The sequence below is a fragment of the Rhincodon typus genome, chromosome 16 (genome assembly GCF_021869965.1).
Source record: "Rhincodon typus isolate 14 chromosome 16, sRhiTyp1.1, whole genome shotgun sequence".
NCBI lineage: Eukaryota > Metazoa > Chordata > Chondrichthyes > Orectolobiformes > Rhincodontidae > Rhincodon > Rhincodon typus.
Genome location: NC_063347.1, coordinates 10,307,381 through 10,328,404, shown reverse-complemented (window position 1 = coordinate 10,328,404; position 21,024 = coordinate 10,307,381). Strand labels below are relative to the sequence as shown.

At 39.6% G+C, this 21,024-nt stretch overlaps 2 protein-coding genes across 3 annotated transcripts in view; one reads left to right on the top strand and one right to left on the bottom strand.

Annotated features, from left to right (window-relative positions):
- usp4 (ubiquitin specific peptidase 4 (proto-oncogene)) overlaps positions 1-6,102 on the top strand; it is a 49,869-nt gene extending 43,767 nt beyond the window's left edge. For both annotated transcript variants that reach the window (XM_020510383.2, XM_020510382.2), the window contains 3 exons: positions 525-628; positions 713-801; positions 5,207-6,102. In XM_020510383.2, coding sequence (XP_020365972.2) covers positions 525-628; positions 713-801; positions 5,207-5,344 — 331 coding nt within the window. In that variant the 3' untranslated portion in view covers positions 5,345-6,102. The remainder of the gene's footprint in view (positions 1-524; positions 629-712; positions 802-5,206) is intronic.
- A 5,179-nt stretch (positions 6,103-11,281) lies between these two features.
- LOC109911120 (glutathione peroxidase 2-like) overlaps positions 11,282-21,024 on the bottom strand; it is a 10,878-nt gene continuing 1,135 nt past the window's right edge. Inside the window, exons 2-3 of the mRNA XM_020510384.2 lie at positions 12,529-12,913; positions 11,282-11,743 (exon numbers count right to left, since the gene is read on the bottom strand). Of these exons, the coding sequence (XP_020365973.1) occupies positions 11,393-11,743; positions 12,529-12,753 (576 nt within the window). The 5' untranslated portion in view covers positions 12,754-12,913 and the 3' untranslated portion in view covers positions 11,282-11,392. The remainder of the gene's footprint in view (positions 11,744-12,528; positions 12,914-21,024) is intronic.

Sequence of the window (21,024 nt, the reverse complement as noted above, 5' to 3'; positions counted from 1 at the left end):
TCTTGTAATGTTGCACTTTTAAACTATCAGAAAAGGAAATAACATTATGGCACAACTGAAGTGTTCAGTCTGTGGTCCTTATTTGTAGTCACATTTCTTTTTGAATTGACTGATTTAAGTCACAGCATGAAAAGATCTATTTGGTCTATTATTATGCCAACTCTGAACATAGAAATGAAACTTCAAGATCATAAGGTTTTGACTCCATTGCAATGAATGATGTTTCAAAGTCCTCCATTGTTAATCTGCTGTCCTGTTTGCTAACATTTCTACCTGTTTAGTTTTTGCCAGATCCTCTATCTCACTGAAATAAAATGAGGTTATTGAAGTATGAGTAAACAGTTACCAATAGGCTTGCTTCAAGATCTGTATTCTGCAAAAGGGATTTGTCAGTTATCCCTAGTAAAATGCTCTAGTTGCAGCAATGGTCTGGGTCCACTGATTAAATGCATTGGTGAGTCCTTGTCGGTGCATATTTTATATTCATTGAAATGTTGATGTTTGTTCTTTTAATGGGTTCACAGAGATTTGAACATGTCTGAGTTTGTCTACAATCCCAAACCTGGCCCTTGCATCTATGACCTTGTTGCAGTCACTAACCACTACGGAGGAATGGGAGGAGGCCATTGTAAGTAATTTAGCTTTACTCACTGAAAAGTTACAGTCTTCATTTGTGAATGTAGGAGTGTAATTTTCTTTATCTTGCCAACAGATACTGCATATGCTAAAAATAAAATTGATGGACAATGGTATTACTTTGATGACAGTAGTGTATCAGGAGCATCTGAAGATCAGATTGTGGTAAGTTGCACTAACTACAGCACAGAAAATATTGTAGTTGTATTTGGGAAGTCCTCATCTCTTTTTCTGATCTTGCATTTCTAGCATCAGTCCTTTTGGCTTTCCTTCAACCCTTCAATTTCTATGTGTCAAACAGAACATCTAAATCGTCCTTGTAAAAATCACTATGTTGGTGATTGCTACTGTAGTAAATTGGCTGCTCTTCTATCTTTGTTTACATAGAGCACAGAACTGTACAGCATGGAAACGTGCCCTTCAGCCCAAGGTGACGTGCCGAATGTGATGCCAAATTAAACTAATCCTTTCTGCCTGCCATTGGTCCGTATCCCTCCATTCTTTGCATATCCACATGCCTATCTCAAAATCCCTTTTATGTCTCTTTCATGCCTGCCTCCTCCACGACCCCGGCAGTGCGTTCCAGATTCCTACCACTACGTAAAAACCTTGCCTCTCACATCTGCTTTGAACTTCCCCCTCTCCCCTTAAATGCATGCCCCTTAGTATTAGACATTTCAACTTTGGGTAAAAAGATTCTGGCCGTCCACCCTATCTATGCATCTCATAATTTTATAGACTTCTATTAAGTCTTCCCTCAACGTCCGCCACTCCAGAGAAAACAACCCAAGTTTATCTAGTCTAAACCCTTCAGAAATTTTCTGAAGAAGGGTCTAGACTTGAAACGTCAGCTTTCCTGCTCCTCTGCTGCTTGGCCTGCTGTGTTCATCCAGCTCTACACCTTGTTATCTCAGATTCTCTGGCCTCAGCAGTCCCATTGTCTCTGAACCAAGTTTATCTAGTGTCTTTTTATAACTCATATCGTCAAATCCAAGCAGCATCCTGGTAAACCTCTTTCTCCACCCTCTCCGAAGCCTCCCCATCCTGCCTGTAATGTGGCGACCAGAATTGAATGCATTACTCTAAGTGTGGCCTAACCAAAGTCTCTTACAGAGTTGCAACATGTCATCCCGATTCTCATACTCCGTTCCCTGGCCAGAAAAGGCAAGCATTCCTTACGCTGCCTTTACCACGCTATCTGCTTGCTTGACTACTTTCAGAGAGCTGTGGACTTGAACCCCAGGATCATTCTGTACGTCAATGCTGTTCAGGGTCCTGTCATTAACTGTATAGTTTTCCTTAACATTCAGAGTCATAGAGTCCTACAGCACAGAGACAGGCCCTTCGGCCTAAACTGGTCCATGCTGACCAAAATGTCAATCCATGCTATCCCCGTTTCCCTGCACTTGGCCCATATCCTTCTAAACCGTTCCTATCCATGTATTCGTCCAAATGCCTTCTAAATGTTAATGTACTCGCCTGAACCACTTCTGCAGGCAGCTCATTCCGTATGCATACCATCCTCTGTGTAAAATAGTTGCCCTTAAGGTTCCCATGTATTCTTTCCTCTCTTACCTTAAACTGATGCCCTCTAGTCCTCGATTCCCCAACCCTGGGAAAAAGAGAGTGCGTTCACCCTATCCTTGTCTCTCATGATCTTATACAATTCTGCAAGATCCCCCCTCAGTCTCCTACACTCCAAAGGAAAAAGTCCTAGCTTGTCCAACCTCTCCCTATAACTCATCCCTTGCGTTCTGGCAACATCCTTGTAAATTTCTGCACTCTTTCCAGTTTAATAACATCCTTTCTAAAGCAAGGTGACCAAAACTGAACACAATACTCGCAAGTGCGGCCTCACCAAAGTCCTGTATAACTGCACCATAAACTTCCCAACTTGTGTACTCAATGACCTAACTGATGAAGCCCTGTGTGCCAAAAGTCGTCTTCACTGCCCTGCCTACCTCTGACTCCACTTTCAGAGAATCATGCACGTGAACACCAAGGTCCCTCTGTTCCACTACACTCCTTAAGGCCCTACCATTCACCATAAAACTCCTATCTTGATTTGACTTTCCAAAATGCAACACCTCACGTTTATCTATATTAAACTCCATTTGTCATTTCTCAGCCCACTTCCCCAGCTGATCAAGATCCTGCTGCAATTTCCGATAACCTTCCTCGCTGCCCACAATACCACCTATTTTAGTGTCATTTGCATTTGATCTCCCAAAAGTGCAGCACTTCACACTTAAAAGGATTAAACTCCATCTGCCATTTCTCTGCCCATATCTGCAACTGATCTATATCCTGCTATATCTTTTGACAACTTGCGACATTATCCACAACTCCACCGATTTTTGTATCGTCTGCAAACTTACTAACATGCTGATCTACATTTTCATCCAAGTCATTGTGATTATATAAAAAACCAGATGAGGTCCCAGTACATATACCTGCGGAACACCACTAGGCATTGACTTGCAGCCTGAAAAACACCCTTCCACCACTACCCTCTGTCTTCTATGGGCAAGCCAATTTTGAATCCACATGGCCAATCACCATGGATCCCATGCATCTTAATCTTCTGGATGAGCCTACCATGAGGGATCTTGTCGAAAGCCTTACTAAAATTCATGTAGACAACGACCACTGCTCTACCCTCATCGATCACCTTTGTCGTCTTCTCGAACAATTCAATCAAGTTGGTAAGACAAGACCTGCCCTGCACAAAGCCATGTTGACTGTCCCTAATTAGACCATACTTTTCCAAATGCGAATAAATCCTATCCCAAAGAATTCTCTCCAATAGCTTCCCAACCGCCAATCTGGGACTTGCTGGTTTATAGTTTCCTGAATTATCCCTTTTTACCTTCTTAAACGGAGGAACAACATTAGCTACTTGCCAGTCCTCCAGGACCCCTCGAATGACTAACGAGGATACAATGATCTTGGTCAAGGTGCCAACAAGCTCCTCTCTTGCCTGTCTCAGTAACCTGGGATAGATACCATTGAGCCTTGGGGACTTATCCACCTTGGTGCTCTACAAGATACCCAACACCACTTCTTTCTTGATCTCAAAATGCCCTAGCATATTAACATGCTCCACTCAAATCTCACTATCCTCCACAGAATTAGATTTAACTTTATTATCGAGTGCATCCTTCTCCTGGGTGAATACTGACACAAAGTACTCACTTAGAATCTCGCCCACATCCTCTGCCTCCAAGCAAATGCTCCCCTCCTTTATCCTAGCGTGACTGTTGTCATCCTCTGGTCCCTGTTCTCCAATCACCTTTGATCATTGTCTACTGATCACTCCTTATACCAGCTGCTTGCATGCTTCCATTTCCATTAAAATATGGTTGTCTTAATTCTCCAACTTCTGTACCCTCATTGCTCACAAATTCATAGGCTTAGCTTCCATGTTTATGTTGACAGTATTTCAGCTGTATGTCTCATCATGTATCTCTCATCATGTGTTGTGTACTGTCTGTGCAACAACAATACCGTTAATTAAACAATGGCAAGACTGGAATTGAGGATTATCACATTAGCCACAATTTCCTTGGTGGAGTAGACTTGATGGAACAAATGCCCTATTTCTGCAATGTCTTATGGTATCACTATGACAGTACACAATCTTCAAGCCAAATATAACTTGAATGGGCCTTTAAATCCCTGATCAAGTCCAACTTAGATTTTTTTAAAGAAATGTCTTAGTGGTCGCAAAACTGAGATTAGAAGAGAATCTCAGGATGAAATGTGATATGAATGTTACCAACAGACTGGCTTCATCTTAGCATGTTTCCAGACAGAATATGGAACATTAAAGGATCAGGAGTACACTAGATGGCCCTCAAGCGTACTCTATCATACTTAACCATCTGCTCCACTTTCACTTTTATTTTTCTTGCCTAGTCCCCTCCCTTGGTTTGAGAGACCAGAAGTACGTCTATCTTTGCACAACATCAGTGCGAACATTCACAGTCCTTTTGAAATAGTTAATTCCAGGGACTCAAAATCCGAGTGGAAAAAATGTCCCTATCTCAATTTTAAATGATCAGTCTGAAGGCTGTTCTCCCAGCTAACAGAGATAACTTATTATCTACTTTGCCAAGCCTCCTCAATCTTTTATGTTTCAATAAGATTGACTCTTATTCTTCTAAACTTGAGAACATACGCCCACATCTCATCATAGGACAACCCTTTCTCATTGTACCAGCCAAAATAGTGTACCTTTTCTTTACCTTGAATGCTTCCTGTATCTTTTTATTTCCCTATGTAAGTTGAAGTTTCCTTTGAACATCAGCATTTAGAAGTTTCACACCTTTTAAAGTTTGTTTTTTAAATTCTGACTACCAAGTAAGTAACTTGGTACTTAACCCATCTGCCACCTTGTTGCCTATTTACTTTAATCTTGAGTAACCTGACCCAGGTCAAGAAATAGATTAAGAAAGGATTTTGAAGAAGCAGCAACAAATGCAAGTTGTTTTTCCCTTATGTGCAGTAAATTGCATTGCTCCCACCAACAAAACTTGATCACTAACTGGGATTTCTTCATTTCTCCTAGACAAAAGCAGCTTATGTTCTTTTCTACCAACGTAGAGACTCTAATAGCCAGTACAACAGTTCACCTGCTTCCTTGAGTACTCCTGAAGAGAATGGTGAGAATAGAAAAAATGAAGATGATAAAATGGATACCAACTAAGATGAAACTGCATGATTTTAGCAACAAGAAATTAGATCAACTGTTTTTGGACTGTGTTGCTCTACCATCAGCACCAGCTGTCTTCAGGGTCAGGACAAGAAACCTCTTGATAACAGCAACTTTTTAAAAACAAAATTGATCAAATCTGAATGAATGGGTGAGCAAAAATAACATGCTCTCTTTCAGAATCTACTGATTTCTGATGCAATTGATGGATGTCAGTACTGTAAAATAAACTGCTTTGGAAATTAAGTGAGTTTTTTTTCTCATCAGCTATTTAAGATAGGGATTTTGGTTTGGTTTGTTTTTGAAAAGGGTTGCAGTTTTCCCCCCTTCCTTCCCACATTAATTTTCTGCCCAATTTGAAATTTTAAGTTATGTCACAGAACTTGCATTGCCTGTATTGTTTCCTCTTATTGGTATAATGGTATTTCTTTGCATGAATGACACCTTGCATCTTAACCTGGAAATCTTGCATTATAAATTTGTAGCAGAGCACTGGTTTATATGTGGTTTGGCTACTGTGACTCGGATAATAAAATTTGTAATATTATATTGTATTATAGGCGGCACAGGAACAGAGGTTTCCAAACCCCAGGTGCGATACTGATCCAAACCAGCATAACCTTGCTGGTATGTATTGTAATGTAAATTTCACATCAGTTTCTTCTAGTCTTTTTGCTCAAACTGGCACTTTGTAAGTGGCTGGTTTTAATACATATCTCTACATAAATAAAGACTGCTGATTGGAGCTGTGACTTGTCTGTCATGTGGGCTCACTGTAAGGAGAGGAAATAGTTTTGTTGTTTGAACACCAAGTTTTGATAAAAATGATTTAGCTATTATTATATGGCCTCCTTTTGGTTTCTAACAAAAATTGGCAAATAGTTCGGAAATAATGTAATAAACCTTAATTCAAGCTAAAACCTCTATAGAAAATACTGACTTTTACAGTCTTATATGACCACTGCTACAGTGTATTGAGAAATACATTCAGGATCTCAATATATCAATTTATTGTATTGAGTGGGTCCAAATATTCTGTTTCAAATGCACTTAAAATACTTGGCAACCATGATCTCTAGCAAAATCAATTATAATATCAATGTTTGCTTGTAGGTAGTGCTGTAATTACTCTTTGCACCAATGTCATTAGCTTTACCCACACTTTTTCCTGCATTCTGGCTGAGCCACAGTATTCTAATTCGTTGAAGTCACTTGTAATGTAACTAGAGATTCCCTTCCCTCTCCGAGGCCATGCTGTGCTATTGTTGTCATCTCGGAGCTGAAATGTTCCTAGAATATGACAGCTTATTTCTGCCTCCCTATACCTGTCCAGATCTCTCTTTCTTTCATCCTTAAACATTTACTCCTTCCAAAACCATCAGGAACAGTGAGTGAATTAAATAACAATGGCCTGCTGTATTTCCTCCCAGATCTATGCCTTTTACCACTTGTCCCTTCATTTCTAACCCTGCTTAGTCTGAATATTTCACAGTTGTTCTTCCTGATTTGCAAAACCACAATGTTGACTACCTAAATATTTAAAAATGTAAAGCTGTCACCATTTCTCTATTGAATGTTGATAACAGCAATATTTTACATGCTATTTATAACTTTATTAATTACATCAACCTTGGGTAGTACTGTTTTCACCATTTATTTCTCTTGCCCTGCCCCTTCTCCATGTTGTTTAATCCTGCCCTACATGCAAACAGAATTGAGTTTTCCACTTAAAATACCTGGTGAAAGTTATAAATTATATTTGTTTTTATACATTAGGTCATTAGTGGTACTATAAAAGTGACTAGTGAAGTGTAAAATTACTAGATTTCATATTAATAACAAAGGATATTTCGATCAGAAAATATAAAGGTTATTTCATCAATGTGACTGTAGACACTTTTTGTAAGCTTATTAAATATATCCATCTCCTATTTTCAAATCAGCATACAAAACTAGAAGGACAAACAGTTGCTGGATTTCTTATGGTATTTTTTTACTGATGACCCAGTTTCTTGCTCAGGTTGGAAGCCTGAATTTCTAGAAATTGAAGTATTGGGCATACACACTAAACAAACATTTCTGTGTTTGCTTGTATGGAACTTTTTAGTTCATTTTAAATGGTGAAACTCAAATTTTACTTTTTATTACATGGGGGAGAAATATAACCCTGGATGTATGTAAATGGAAGAGTTTATCACCTAGCAATTTCAACATTTGGGAGCAAGAGTCTTGTCAAAGACAAGTGAGCATGCCACAAAAGTTGTACTTCTCCCACCCCTTCAACAGTAACTTTGATTTGCAGATTCTATCACAGATTTATATAATTTGGATTAACATCACCTGGAACGACATCAACCAAGACAGTGAATGATTCCATTCTTCGCTGATCATCATTCAACAAGAGAATCCATCATTTGATCAGACTGTGTATTGTTCTGAAGCAAACATAAAAAACTAGCATAGGGAAAGGTATGAAGTACATCAACTTGTAGTGTATCTAAGAAGCATTCTTTCAGTGAGTGAGGTTTTCTCTGACAACAGTTGTATTACAATTGCTTAGACAATTCTCAAAGTCACTCGTCCTCCTAATGTCATCTGCAGAAAGGATGTTAAAAATTCCGTAAATCCCTTTGACGATATGCTCATTTGAGCATTTTGAAACTGACTTGGCAAAGTGAAATGCAATTCCTATCAGAGCTGGCTTAGAGAAACTTCTTCACCCAGAGAGTGGTGAATCTTAAGGAATTCGTTGCCACAGAAAGCTGTGGAGGCCAGCTCATTGAGTATATTTAAGATAGGTTCTTGATTATCAAAGGGGAGAAAGCAGGAGAATGGGGATGAAAAACTTATTAGCAATGATTGAATGGCAGAGCAGACGTGTGGGCTGAATGGCTTAATTTCTGCTCCTGTGTCTTATGGCCTTATGTTGTAAAATCGGAAATGCACATTCTTGTATATGTTGCAAATGGAGTTAATATGTCGCTGGATTAAGTTCTCCATCTGCAATAGTGTGCACATCAGCACCCTTATGCAACACTGCTGATCGAAGTCTATTTTAAGTGCTCAATGTTGACCAATGCAGCATTTCGAATGGATTGTAAAATACATATTTCACAATTTGAAGTGAAATGCAACTGTCAGCAACTTTGTGCTAACTCATCCTCATAGAATCCCTACAGTGTAGAAACCATTTGGCCCAACAAGTCCATATCGCCTCTGAACAGCATCCCATCCAATCCTTGCAACTCTGCACCTCCACTGGCTAATCCACCTAGCCTACACATCCCTAGACACTATGGGCAATTTAGCATAGTTAATCCACCTAGTCTGCACATCTTGGACTGTGGGAGGAAACCCACGAGACACTGAGAATGTGCATACTCCACACAAAGTTGCCTGAGGGAGGACTTGAACCCAGGTCCCTGGTGCTGTGAGACAGCAATGCTAACCAACAAATTATGACTGCTGAGACTAGCTTTAGACGATCCTGGGCTGACTCCTGTTGTTAATACTTTGTTTACTATCCCAGCATCCCCAGAAAAACCCTCAAGATAACTGGAAATAAATATACTAGCTTATGCCTTGAATCGAAAAAGAAATTAAATATAGCATTTGAGGAAGGGCAACAGATATAATACAGCTTGTTAGGATACATGTGTTACCAATGTACTATTCAGTCTTCCAAGCAGATATGAAAACTAATCAAAGAATGTCAAACATTTTGAGATCACATGACCTCAGAAGTCTAGCATTGAGTAGACTACAGCCTCACTGAGTCAAAAATTTAATCTTCAATGCATCGTACTCTGTAGCCAGTAAAACTCAGGCCAAAAATTAGTGCACAAAGATTAGTATGATTAGAATGGCATGGAGATTGCTAAATTGTTTTGAAGAAAACACTTTTCAACCATGGATGAAATGTCATCTACTATCAAAAAGGTGCATACATCAAGAAAAAGCACAAGCTTAAAACTAAGCTAAATGTCATGCAGGTAAGTTGCTTGACAAAGTTGGCACAATCCAGATGTATACTAGTATGCATAGTCTGAAAAGGCCTAGGGCGCACTAGGAAATATAGTACCTGACATTTGCAACTTGAACTGGGTAAGCAGCAGGAGGTGACCTGGTGTTGGTGTGCTATTTAGGTTCCATTATTGCAGGCATTCAATACCTTGATCCTTTCCAGTCTACACCAGTCTGTGGTAAAGAGGCTGCTAAAGCTTGACAATGGTGCTCTTTATTCTTTTCAGTCTTGCCAGCATATTGGGCAATGCCCTGTGCCTCAACAGTTTTTAAAGAAATGATAAACTCATTCATCCCTTCGTTATCCTCCCCTATCTGAAGGGTAACCATTGATACCACTAGCATTGTAGGAAAGATTGACCTCTCGTCCTTATTTACCTGTTCAGTGATTAGTAAAGGATTGGCCTCCCTGACTGCTTGTGCCTCATTCAAGCATATTAGCATGTTCTGCTCCTAATAAACATTACCCTTCTTATGGTTTAGCCTGTGGCCATTATACCAGCCTATTACTGCTGTTCCAACTTTGGAACCCATTTAAACACAATGGCAAGCTTCAAATACTCAAGCAGGTTCACCCTGAGTAACAAACATACCTAGGCTGCCTCAGAGGACCAAACAGAACAATTCATCTCTATTTGAAAGAGATCCAGTGAGAAAGCGTTGATTTATATCATGCCCCATGACCACAGGATGTTTCAAAGTTTTTACAACCAATGAAATAATTTTTGACACTTAGCTATAGGAAACAGCTTATTTATATGCAGTGAGCTATCACAAACAGTGTGTAATAATTGGCTAGTTAGTTTTATGATGTTGAGGGCTAAATCGTGCCATAGTTGAAGTTTTGAATTTAGTAAACAGTGCCTTAAAGCCATTAGGGACATTTAAGTAAATGTATCAAAAAGAAAATCCTGATCCACTAAAAACACATTGAACAACTTCCTTTTTTTTCCTGAAAAACCAGGTCCAAAGCATTGCTACATCACATTGTTATCAATCCAGCACATGCTACTGTAAATGTACATAATGATATCCTTGGTACAATAGGCAAACATGTCCCAACTAAAATTTAGGGAACTCTCAATTACTTAAAAGCTGTATTTCAGCCAAAATGCTATGAAATATCAATGAAAGACAGATCATTGTGTAAAAAAGGTAGTTTTCAACTTAAATAATGACAGCATATGTTTCCTGCTTCAAGAACAAAATGAATATTCTTCACATTGAACCCATAAGATTCATTTGAAAATGTAATACAGAATGGTCAAATATAAGCTTGGAAAATAGACAATGTTGAATAATTTTTAATAATTTGAATTGAATTGGTTTAATATTTGGGCATTTATGTGGAGTTGTTTTAGAATTAATACCTTTCATTAGACAGATTTTGAAGGATTATTTCATGTATGCAGTTGCAGTAGAAATATAATGCATGAGATAAAATTTGGTAGGATATCTCATGAAAAACTACCTCCAATTTTGCATAGTTTAAGTCTCTATATAATGAAGCAGAAATGAAACAATATTTTGACCAGAAAAAAACATTTATTGGAACAGTCTCCTTTCATATTAGATTGTAACAGATTAGTTTCTATGTCCAGTTAGACTTTTACAGGCTACATTAAGTACTTCCCAGTAGACTTTGAAAAAGTACCATCATATAGTAAAATGCCTAACATCAGAAACTAAGTTGACTCACATAGTAAAGAAATGAGAATCTCTCTTTGCCCTCCCCCCATTCTTTGGGAGAACTTTCTTTTGGGCAAGAGCGGGTTCTGTGTATTTTCCATTTACAACAAATTACATTCTAAACATTGAACAGGCCAATTAGAAAATCACCACAGCTAATGCAGTAAATCTAATTGCATACCTGTTGCTGTATCCCTTAAAGTTTATAACTCATTGCATACTAGCGGCTAAATTATATATCTTTTTAAAACTGCCATCATGTAATATAACACCTAGCATTCAACATGTAATACACTAAATTTTAACTTAGTTATCTGTATTATCACCAAGTCATTCATCCTTTGGAAGAAGAAATTTGATGTCATCTTCAATTTCAATAGTGAGAAAATTTTTGCTGTATCGCCTATATGGTTCCCCATTTGGCCCAATAAGGAATTTCTCAAAATTCCAGCCAATATCAGAGCGACGGACTGGCTTCCAATCTATAAACTTTGGATCCCGCATTAAGATGTCAGGATCGTCATACGCTTCAGGCAACTTCTTCTTCAGAAAAGTGAAGACAGGATTCTCATCTTCTCCATTCACTTCAATCTTTTTGGACAAATAGAAATTTGGTTCAAAGCCATTGCCTGGACGGACATATTTCAAGGAATTAAGAATCTCTTCATTGTAGATATTTTCCTACAAAGTCAACGTAAAGGTAAATTAAATTTGTAGATTTCTAAATTGCAGATTTATTTTTCGACAAGCCTTTGGGACCACTATGGAAACACACAGCTGGTCAATCATCATCCTCTTGGGAGCAACTTGAATATTCTCGCTACAGATGCTGATTGACCTGAAGAATGCAAATTATCTGAATTTAACTGATCTTTTAAAATGCTAAAGTAGCTTCAAAAATAAAAGCACTTCCAATTAACCTGTATGTGATATGCTTTGAGGTGTCTAAGATGTGGTAAAGTTTTAGATGAATACAAGTACTTCTTTCAAAGTAAAAAAAATTGTTGAATTTATCACTTTCTACTGTCACTCCCAACTGATCATAGATTTTGTTTAAGGTGATTTGCATAGTATTACTGAGATTAAATTGATCAGCGATCCTTAATTGCGCAGTTTTACTTAAACGATAAAAGTGTGAACTAATCAGCGATTATTTGGTTAGCAATTATCATTACAAACTTTAAGATAAATGAATAAGGAAACTGAAAAGAATTTCCTTAAAATAAAACTATTGTCTTAATCTGAATTTGAAATTTGGAATTCAAAAAATTCGCATTTAAATGGCTATATAAGATAACATTTTAAGTTTTATCAGAAATGTATTAATTTGTTGTATAAACTGGGGCTGCTATAACATAAGTCACTAATTTATTTAGGTTTATACTAGAAACCAAATCAATTAAAATATGTGATAAATGTTCTGCAAGAAAGGACAATGTATTTGTCTCAAAAAATGTTCAGTTTACCTGGTAGCCAAATTGGTTGCAGGGAAAACCCAGAATTACAAACCCCTGGTTGCCATAGCGACTCTGGAGCTCATTCATCTGGTGGTAATCCCTGATAGTTGTGCCTCATAAGGATGCAACATTTTCAATCAACACCACCTTTCCTACGAGATTGGAGAAACTGAAGATCTCACCATTGAGAAGTTCCGCAGACAATTCATAAAATGTCATTCCATTATCCGCCATCTTCCTTGCTAGTCTTCAGCACTGTTTTCGGTGCAACACACTTGCATACAGGAGCGTTTGTACTTTAGAATAATTGGAAACGTGCTTGAGATATCAAATCAGTAACAATCCTTTTGACTGAAATTTGTGACACTTTGATCCAAGAAAAAGCATCACCACTCTAGAAAAAATGAAGAGAATACATTGCATTATATCTGCATGCATTCCTGTCTACTAAGCTACATATCCTGTTGTGTTTTTGCCATACTTATATCAACTTTTTTCCCCATTATAAATACTTGTATATTTAAAATGGAATATGTCTATGTAATTACAGAACAAGTTTGCATGTTTTTGTACAGAGGTCATGCTGTAGTACCTCAATTTTGCAGTTCCAAGCTCACCGGTCTAGATTACACAGAAACTCCTTTGCTCCAGTCAATTTAACTTCTACTTTTTGAGGGCAGGCGGATGGACATCTTGGAACTTCGAACTGAAACCTTACGACAAATGTAAGACTCCATTCACATTCAAAAGCATCTGGCAGTAACGTTAGGCATTCTTTAAAGGTCTGCTTAAAAGTTGACTCAAATGAGGAAATATGTGCACAAGTTTCACAGCAGCCCGTTTTCAGGAAAAAGTAAATGTAAAGAATAAACAGTAAGCAATTTAAAAACTTTCCTCATTCTTTAAAACTGTGATTCCATTTCGCCTGGAATGCCAGTCTATTATGCCATCCTATCTAAGATCTACTTCACCTAAGATCTACGTATGATCTCACTTCCCCATCTACGATAGAACTACTACCAAATAATAAATGTTTTTTCTAGCAAAGTTAAACTGAAACTAAATATTCATAAAATTCAAAACTCTGTAGTAATCCCAAGGCTGTGCTCAGTCATGATTTTCAAGCCTTAGTTATAAACTAGCTCGGCCAGTAGCAATGAAATTGATTCAGTTTTGACACCCAGTTTATAACATGTATTAATGTCTTTTGAAAACAATGTAAAATAAAATTGAGCAGAATGGAGACAGACATTTAAACCCATTGATTTAATTCCCAGCTCAGTGTAACACTAATTTTAACCTAACCATCATTTCATGACCCTGGATTAAGCAATGATAACATCAGTCCAGATTTTTTTTTAATTCATTCATGGGATGTGGGTGTGACTGGCTGGGCCAGCATTTATTGTCCTTACCTAGTTGCACTGGGGAAGGTGTAGAAAGCTGCCTTTGGAGAGATTGAATGTTTATGATGTGCCAATCAAGCAGGTTGTTTTATCCCCGATGATGTCAAGTTTCTTGACTGTTGTTAGAGTTGCATTCATCCAAGTGAGTGGCAAGTATTTCATCATGCTCCTGATATGTGCCGTGTAGTTTATGGACATGCCTTTGTGAGTCAGGAAGTGAGTTACTGCAGGATTTCTGGCCTCGGATCGGCTTTTGTAGCTACAGTATTTACATGCCTGGTCCAATTCAATTTTTAGTCATGGTAACCCTCAGGATATAGATAATGGAGGATTCAGTGAAGGCAATACTTTTGAATGTCAAGAGACAATGGTTAGTTATCTTTCTTGTTAGAGATTGTGTGGTGCAAATGTTACTTGCCACTTCCCTTCCCAAAACTAGATTATATCTGGGTCTTGCTGCATTTAGACGTGGACTGCTTTAGTGTCTTAAGGAGTTGCAAATAATGCTGAACGTTGTGCAATCATCAGCACGCATCCCAATTCTGACCTATGACTGATCAAAGATTGGACACTACTCTGAAGAAAATCTGCAGATATCCTACAGCTGAAGTTACTGACCTCCAACAACTACAACCATCTCCCTTTCTCCAGTTATGACTCCAACCAGCTATAATTTTTTTTTCCTTTATTCATTCACGGAATGAGGGCATCACTGGCTAGGCAGCATTTATTGCCCATCCCTAACTGCCCAGAGGACAGTTCAGAGTCTTGCTGTGGGTCTGCAGTCACATGTAGGCCAGACCAGGGAAGGATGGCAGTGTCCTTCCCTAAAGGGGGTTAGTGAACAAGATAGGTTTTTCCTGGCGATTGACAATGTATTCACAGTCAAGATTAGATTCTTAATTTCAGATGTTTATTGAATTCAAATTCCACCATCTGCCATGGCAGGATTCAAACCCAGGTCCCCAGAACATTAGCTGGGTCTCTGGATTAACACCACTAGGCCATTGCCTCCCCTATAATGAAGTCAGGAGTTGAGTGGCTTGGTGAATCCAAATTAAGCATCAGCAAGCAAGTTATTGTGAAACAAGTGCTGGTTGATTCACTACTGATGACCCCTTCCATCACTTTTCTGATTAATGAGAGTAGGTTAATGGGGTGGTAATTGGCAAGGTTGGATTTGTCCTGCTTTTGAGTAGAGGACATACCACGGCCGTTTTCCACATATTCTGGTAGAAGCCAGTCTTATGACTGTACTGAAACAACTCTATATTGCTGTTGAAACTATTTTATTCTTAGAAAAAACAGTTTCAACAGCACCTTCCAACCTGCAACATAACTATTTAGAAGGATAAGTATAGCATATGCATGGGAACATCACCACATGCAAGTTTAATTCTGGTCTCCCTGCTACAGGAGGGATATTGTTAAACTTGAAAAGGCTCAGAAAATATTTACAAGTATGTTAGAGATAGTAGGAACTGCAGATGCTGGAGAATCTGAGACAACAAGGTGCAGAGCTGGATGAACACAGCAGGCCAAGCAGCATCATAGGAGCAAAAAGACTGATGTTTCGGGCCTAGACCCTTCATCAGAAATGGGGGAGGGGAAGGGGGTTCTGAAATAAATAGAGAGAGAGGGGGAGCCGGATAGAAGATGGATAGAGGAGAAGATAGGTGGAGAGGAAACAGACAGGTCGAAGAGGCGGGGATGGAGCCAGTAAAGGTGAGTGTAGGTGGGGACTTAGGGAGGGGATAGGTCAGTCCAGGGAGGACGGACAGGTCAAGGGGACGGGATGAGGTTAGTAGGTAGGAGATGGGGGTGCGGCTTGAGGTGGGAGGAAGAACAGGTTAGGGAGGCGGGGACGAGCTGGGCTGGTTTTGGGATGCAGTAGGGGGAAGGGAGATTTTGAAGCTTGTGAAATCCACATTGATACCATTGGGCTGCAGGATTCCCAAGCGGAATATGAGTTGCTGTTCCTGCAACCTTCGGGTGGCATCGTTGTGGCACTGCAGGAGGCCCAGGATGGATATGTCGTCTGAGGAATGGGAGGGGGAGTTGAAATGGTTCGCGACTGGGAGGTGCAGTTGTTTATTGCGAACCGAGCATAGGTGTTCTGCAAAGCGGTCCCCAAGCCTCCGCTTGGTTTCCCCGATGTAGAGGAGGCCACAACAGGTACAGCGGATGCAGTATACCACATTGGCAGATGTGCAGGTGAACATCTGCTTGATGTGGAAAGTCTTCTAGGGGCCTGGGATGGGGGTGAGGGAGGAGGTATGGGGGCAGGTGTAGCACTTCCTGCGGTTGCAGGGAAAAGTGCCGGGTGTGGTGGAGCTGGAGGGGAGTGTGTTGCCTGGTTTGGAGGATTTGAGCTATAGGGTGAGGCCAAATAGACTGGGGCTTTTTTTTTCCCTGGAGCGTCAGAGGCTGACGGTTGACCTTATAGAGGTTTATAAAATCATCACAAGCATGGATAGGGTGAATAGCCAAGGTCTATTTCCAAGGGTAGGGGAGTCCAAAACTAGAGGGCTTGGGTTTAAGGTGAGAGGGGTTACATTTAAAAGGGACCTGAGGAGCAACTTTTTCACACAGAAAGTGGTAAATGGTGTATGTCACAGGAAGTGGTGGAGGCGAGTACATTTACAACATTTAAAAGGCATTTGATGGGTACATGATTAGGAAAGGTTTAAAGGGATATGGACCAAATGCTGGCAAATGGGACTAGATCAGATTGGGACATCTGGTCACCGCAAATGAGTTGGACAGAAGGGTCTGTTTACATGCTGTATAACTATGACTGTATAGTTCATTGCCTCAGTTTTCCTTTTATTCTGATATCTGGCCTTCCCCCATGATTTAGGCTTGTCTGGTTAGTTGTGTAATTACACAATCAAAATGGCAAGACTGCAGAATTTTCTCCCACTGTTTAACATGCATGTAGCTCTTTGTTATCTCATGCTCATCCTTCAAGGCAAGAATGGCTATGTTTGTCATCTAGACTGTTTGATAGGACATTGCAACAGGTGATCTGTGCCTAGAAAGTTATGTTGCAAATAGGACACTACAGACCACTAAGCTTTAAACAAGTTGCTGGCTTGGGATTTCCTCTCCTTGCATCTTCTCTCTGCCTTTGATATGTGCTTGCTTTCACAGGAGGATGCACTATCTTTTATTTGGTTGCATCCTCCTGTGCACAATCCTGGATGAGCTTCACCCAAGATTCAATGTTGGTATCAAAACTCTTAAGTGAAGCCTTCAGAGTGTGTAGCGTTTCACTTGACAATCATAAATGTATAGAGCAGATTCAAGCTCTCCCCAGAAGATTGGCTTTGGTAAGCAAGTGTCAGGCATTCTGGTTACATGACCAGCCCAATTCAGTCACAAGTGACTCAATATGTCATGGATTCTTGACATTCCAGCTTGAGTAAATACCTCAATTTCTGGTATTTTGTGCTGTATTGTAGCTTCATCAGGTTGACATCTTGTTTTTAAGCATGCCTGGTGCTGTTCCTGGCATATTCTTTAACACTCCTCAATGAACACAGTTGGTCAACTGATTTGACAGTAATGGTATAGTGACGTACAGGCTGGACTACGAATTACAGATTGTTGTGAAATTCAATTCTACTGTTGCTGTTGAAGGCCCTACGGTGCCTCATGATTACCTTTTTTTTAATTCTTTCATGGAATGTGGGAATTATTCACTAGGCCAGAATTTGTTGGCCATCCCTAATTGTCCATGAATTGAGTGACTAGCTAGGCTATTTCAGAGGGCAGTTTAAGAGTCAAATATGTTTCTATGGGTCTGGAGTCACATGGACAGCAGGCTTCCTTTCCTAAAGGACATTAATGAACCAGATGGAGTTTCAACAACAATGATAGTTTCAAAGTCACCATTACTGCAGCTAATTTTCAATTCCATATTTATTAATTGAACTTAAATTTCACTAGCTGCTCTGATGAGATTTGATCCTGTGTCCCTAGAGCATTAGCCTGGGCTACTAGATTACTCTTCGAATAACATTACCATTCCCTGTTCGGCTGCTCTGTTCTGAATCTACTGCAATTAGAATAGTTGGTGGTACTGCACAACAGTCAAGAGGGAGTTGCCTTGGGAGTCTTCAACATTAATTTCAAACTCGATGAAATCTCATGGAATCAAGTCAAACATGAGCAAAGAAACCTCTTTCTGATGCCCATTTACCATTTCCACCCCAAACACATCCTTAGCAAACTCTATAGCTTATGAATCAATACTCCTCTATGATGAATACCATTTGGAGGTTGCACTGAAGGTGGCAATGACTTCAATGTCCATCACGAAGAATCGTTTGGTAGCTCCGCTACTGACCAATCCGGCAAAGTTATAAAAGGTATAGCTGCTAGATTGAGTTTGCAATAGATGGTGAGGAAACCAACAAGAAGGAAAAACCTGCTTGACTTTATCCTCACCAATCTACCTCTCTCAGATTTATCTGTTCATGACAGCATTGTTAGGTGTGACCAGCATTGTTAGGTGTGACCACCATTGTGGACACAAAGACCCAAGTTCACATTGAAGATATCTTCCATCATATTGTGTGGCAGTACCATTGTGCCAAATGGGATAGATTTCAACTTGAAGGAAAAATGGAAATGTGCCATGTCCTTTTGCTGGAACAAGATTTGATGCTTTTGCACTGGCATCCATTGTCTTTTGGAGCAATAAAAAGTAACTGTCCAGCAACAGCTTATGGATTGGTCATAAGTCAGTTTGTCACTGAATTGAGAAAAGAGAAATAGTTGGAACGCAGACCTTCAAGCCTACCAGCAACTGAAATTGCGCTCTCCTTTTAGCTGGAAAAGAAATAACAACAACTTTGAATATAACAATACTCATTAATGCTCAGTTTAGGTTCCACCACAGCCATTCAGTTCCTGATTTCATTGCAGCCTTGCTCCAAACATGGACAAAACAGCTCAACTCCAGAAATAGGATTAGAGTGACTGCCATTGACATCAAGGCAGTTTTTGACTGAGTACGGCATCAAGAAGCCCATGCAAAACTGAAGTCAATGGAAATTAGAGGTAAATCTGCTTTCCAGTTGGAATCCTACCTACCAAAAAGGAAGATGCTTGTAGTTCTTGGAGGAGCATCATCTCAGTTCAGGGACATCACTGCAGGAGATCCTTAGAGTTGTGTCATATGCAAAATTATCTCCAGCTGCTTCATCAATGTTTTCCCTCCATTTTAGGTTGGAATTGAGATACTCATTGATGATTGTGCCATATTAAGCACACTCCTCAGTTACAGAAGCAGTCTGTATCAATAAGCAGGACTTGGCCAACATTCAGATTCAGACTAATAAGTGGCAAGTAACATTCATTCTATGCAAACATCAGGCAATGAGCATGTCTTAAAAAATGTCTTGACATTCAATAGCATTACCATTACAAAAACCCTGATCATCAACATCCTGAGGGTGACCATTGACCAGAAAATGAACTAGACTAGACATTTAACTACTGCGGTTACAAGAGCAGGTCATATGCTAGGAATTTTGCAGTGCGTAACTCACCTTCAATCTCTGCAATTCCGATCCATCATCTACAAGGTACAAATCAGGAATGTGATGGCTAATTCTCCACTTGCCTCAATGGGTGCACTCAATGCTTGACACCAGCCAGGATAAAGCAGGCCACTTGTTTGACATTATATCTCCTACCTTCAACATTTACTTCACTACCAGCTCACAGAGGCAGCAATGTGCACCATCAACAAGATGCACTACTGTAAGTCACCAGCACCTTCCAAATCCATGACCTCTGTCACAAAGAAGGTCATGGGCAGGAGATGCATGGAAATACCATCTCCTGCATACATTTCCATGCATCTCCTGCAAGTTTCCTCCAAACCACACACCATCCTGACTTAGAATTATATTGCTGTTCCTTCATTGTTACTAGGTAATCATTCTGGAACTTCTTTTCTAACAGCACTATGGTGTTCCCACAACCCAAGGACTGCAATGGTTCAAGAAGGCAGCTCAGCACCATGTTCTCCAGAGCAATTACAGACAGGCAATAAATGCCGGCCTAGCCAGTGACAGTCACATGCCTTGAACAATTTTTTGAAAAAAACATGGAGAGAGTCCTCAATGTGAAGATGATTTCTTTTTGTCTCCACAAAGATCTTGCAATGGTTACTGTCATGGGCAGATATATCTGTGACAGGAGAACTGGTGAGGACAAGGTCAAGTAGGTTTTCCCCTCATGTTGGTTCTATGCTATTCTATTCTGCCACAAGCCGAGTATGGTACATTTGTTCTTTGAGATCCATTTAGCTTCGATGCTACAGAGGTACCTTAGTGAAAAACACTTAAGTCACTCAGCCCTTGCTACCCTCAGTGCTTCTTGCAAGTGATGTTTAACCAGATGAAGAACTGATTCATCACCTGAAGGAAGGCAAGAGGTAGCAATTAAGCAGCAGATTTCTTTGCTCTTGTTTGGCCTGAGGCCAAGTGGCTTCATACAATCCAAAATCACTATTAAGGACTTCCAAGGCCATCCACTCCTGTCTGTTTACCACAGTGTTGGCACCTCTGGTAGTTTCTTGACCACATTGCTTCTAAATCACAAACTAAACTTCCACATCTTTTCCATTGCAAAAGCTGCCCCTGAGATGCATGAATATTACTACAAGCGGGATTTTCTTCTCAGATTTCTTTGTAACTTGAGACAGGGCATAGGAAAATACTTTCCTCTAACTGATGCTCCTTTTTCTTTCTGCTCTATTCACCAAGTTCCCTCTTTCACAAGAAAAGGAAATGTTGGAACTCAGAACAAACAAAGATTTTCTGGGCTTTTGCCACATGACCTGCTCAGTCCAACCTTTTCAGGCGTTTCAGGTTTACAGCAGCTGCAGTTTCTTTTTGAATTTTCTTTCTCAGGTTATCAGGAGTTTGTTTCATCATACCAGTCTTGATTTTCTTCGTTCTTTTACCAACGCTATAATAAACTTAAATAAAAACCAAAAGAACTGCGGATGCTGTAAATCAAGAATAAAAACAAAGTTGCTGGAAAAGCTCAGCAGGTCTGGCAGCATCTGTGAAGGAGAAAA